Source organism: Aptenodytes forsteri, unplaced genomic scaffold, assembly GCF_000699145.1.
Source record: "Aptenodytes forsteri isolate BGI_AS27 unplaced genomic scaffold, ASM69914v1 Scaffold357, whole genome shotgun sequence".
Lineage (NCBI taxonomy): Eukaryota > Metazoa > Chordata > Aves > Sphenisciformes > Spheniscidae > Aptenodytes > Aptenodytes forsteri.
The window spans coordinates 119,537-120,232 of record NW_008795671.1 but is presented as its reverse complement, the minus strand read 5'-3'; the positions used below and the strand labels follow the sequence as shown (position 1 = coordinate 120,232).

At 46.0% G+C, this 696-nt stretch overlaps 1 protein-coding gene across 1 annotated transcript in view; it reads left to right on the top strand.

The window, feature by feature from the left end:
* GRM1 (glutamate metabotropic receptor 1) overlaps positions 1-696 on the top strand; it is a 229,176-nt gene that overhangs the window by 156,343 nt on the left and 72,137 nt on the right. The window contains 1 exon segment of the mRNA XM_009282500.2: positions 230-465. Within this exon segment, the coding sequence (XP_009280775.1) occupies positions 230-465 (236 nt within the window).

Sequence of the window (696 nt, the reverse complement as noted above, 5' to 3'; positions counted from 1 at the left end):
TTGGTTGGGCACCTCCAGCCTTCTCAGTCAGTAGAGCATGGGAAGCTGAAAAGTGACTAGTGTAAGCACTGCTGAGCAACAACTAAAACATCGGTGTGTTATCAACATTGTTCTCATCCTAAATCCAAGCCACAGCACTGTACCAGCTACTAGGAAGAAAATTAACTCTATCCCAGCTGAAACCAGGACACTATCTTTGTGTAATAAGTGGCTTTTTGGCTCTTTTCAGTGACGGTTGGGCAGACAGAGATGAAGTCATCGAAGGTTACGAACCTGAAGCAAACGGAGGCATCACTATCAAACTGCAGTCTCCAGAGATCTTGTCGTTTGATGACTACTATCTGAAGTTGCGTCTGGACACCAACACCCGCAACCCCTGGTTTCCTGAGTTCTGGCAGCACAGATTTCAGTGCCGCATCCCGGGGCACCCGCTAGAGAATCCCAACTTCCAGAAGAACTGCACTGGTAACCTGTCAACTATTTTCCTGTTTGAATCTCTGCTCTGGCAAATATTTGTCTTTGGGCTTTTTGGGTTTTTTTTGTTTTTTGCTTTTTTGGGTTTTTTTGAAATAATCATAGAATCATAGAATAGTTTGGGTTGGAAGGGACCTCTAAAGGTCATCTAGTCCAACCCCCCTGCCCTGGGCAGGGACATCTTCAACTAGATCAGCTTGCTCAGAGCCCCGGCCAACCTAA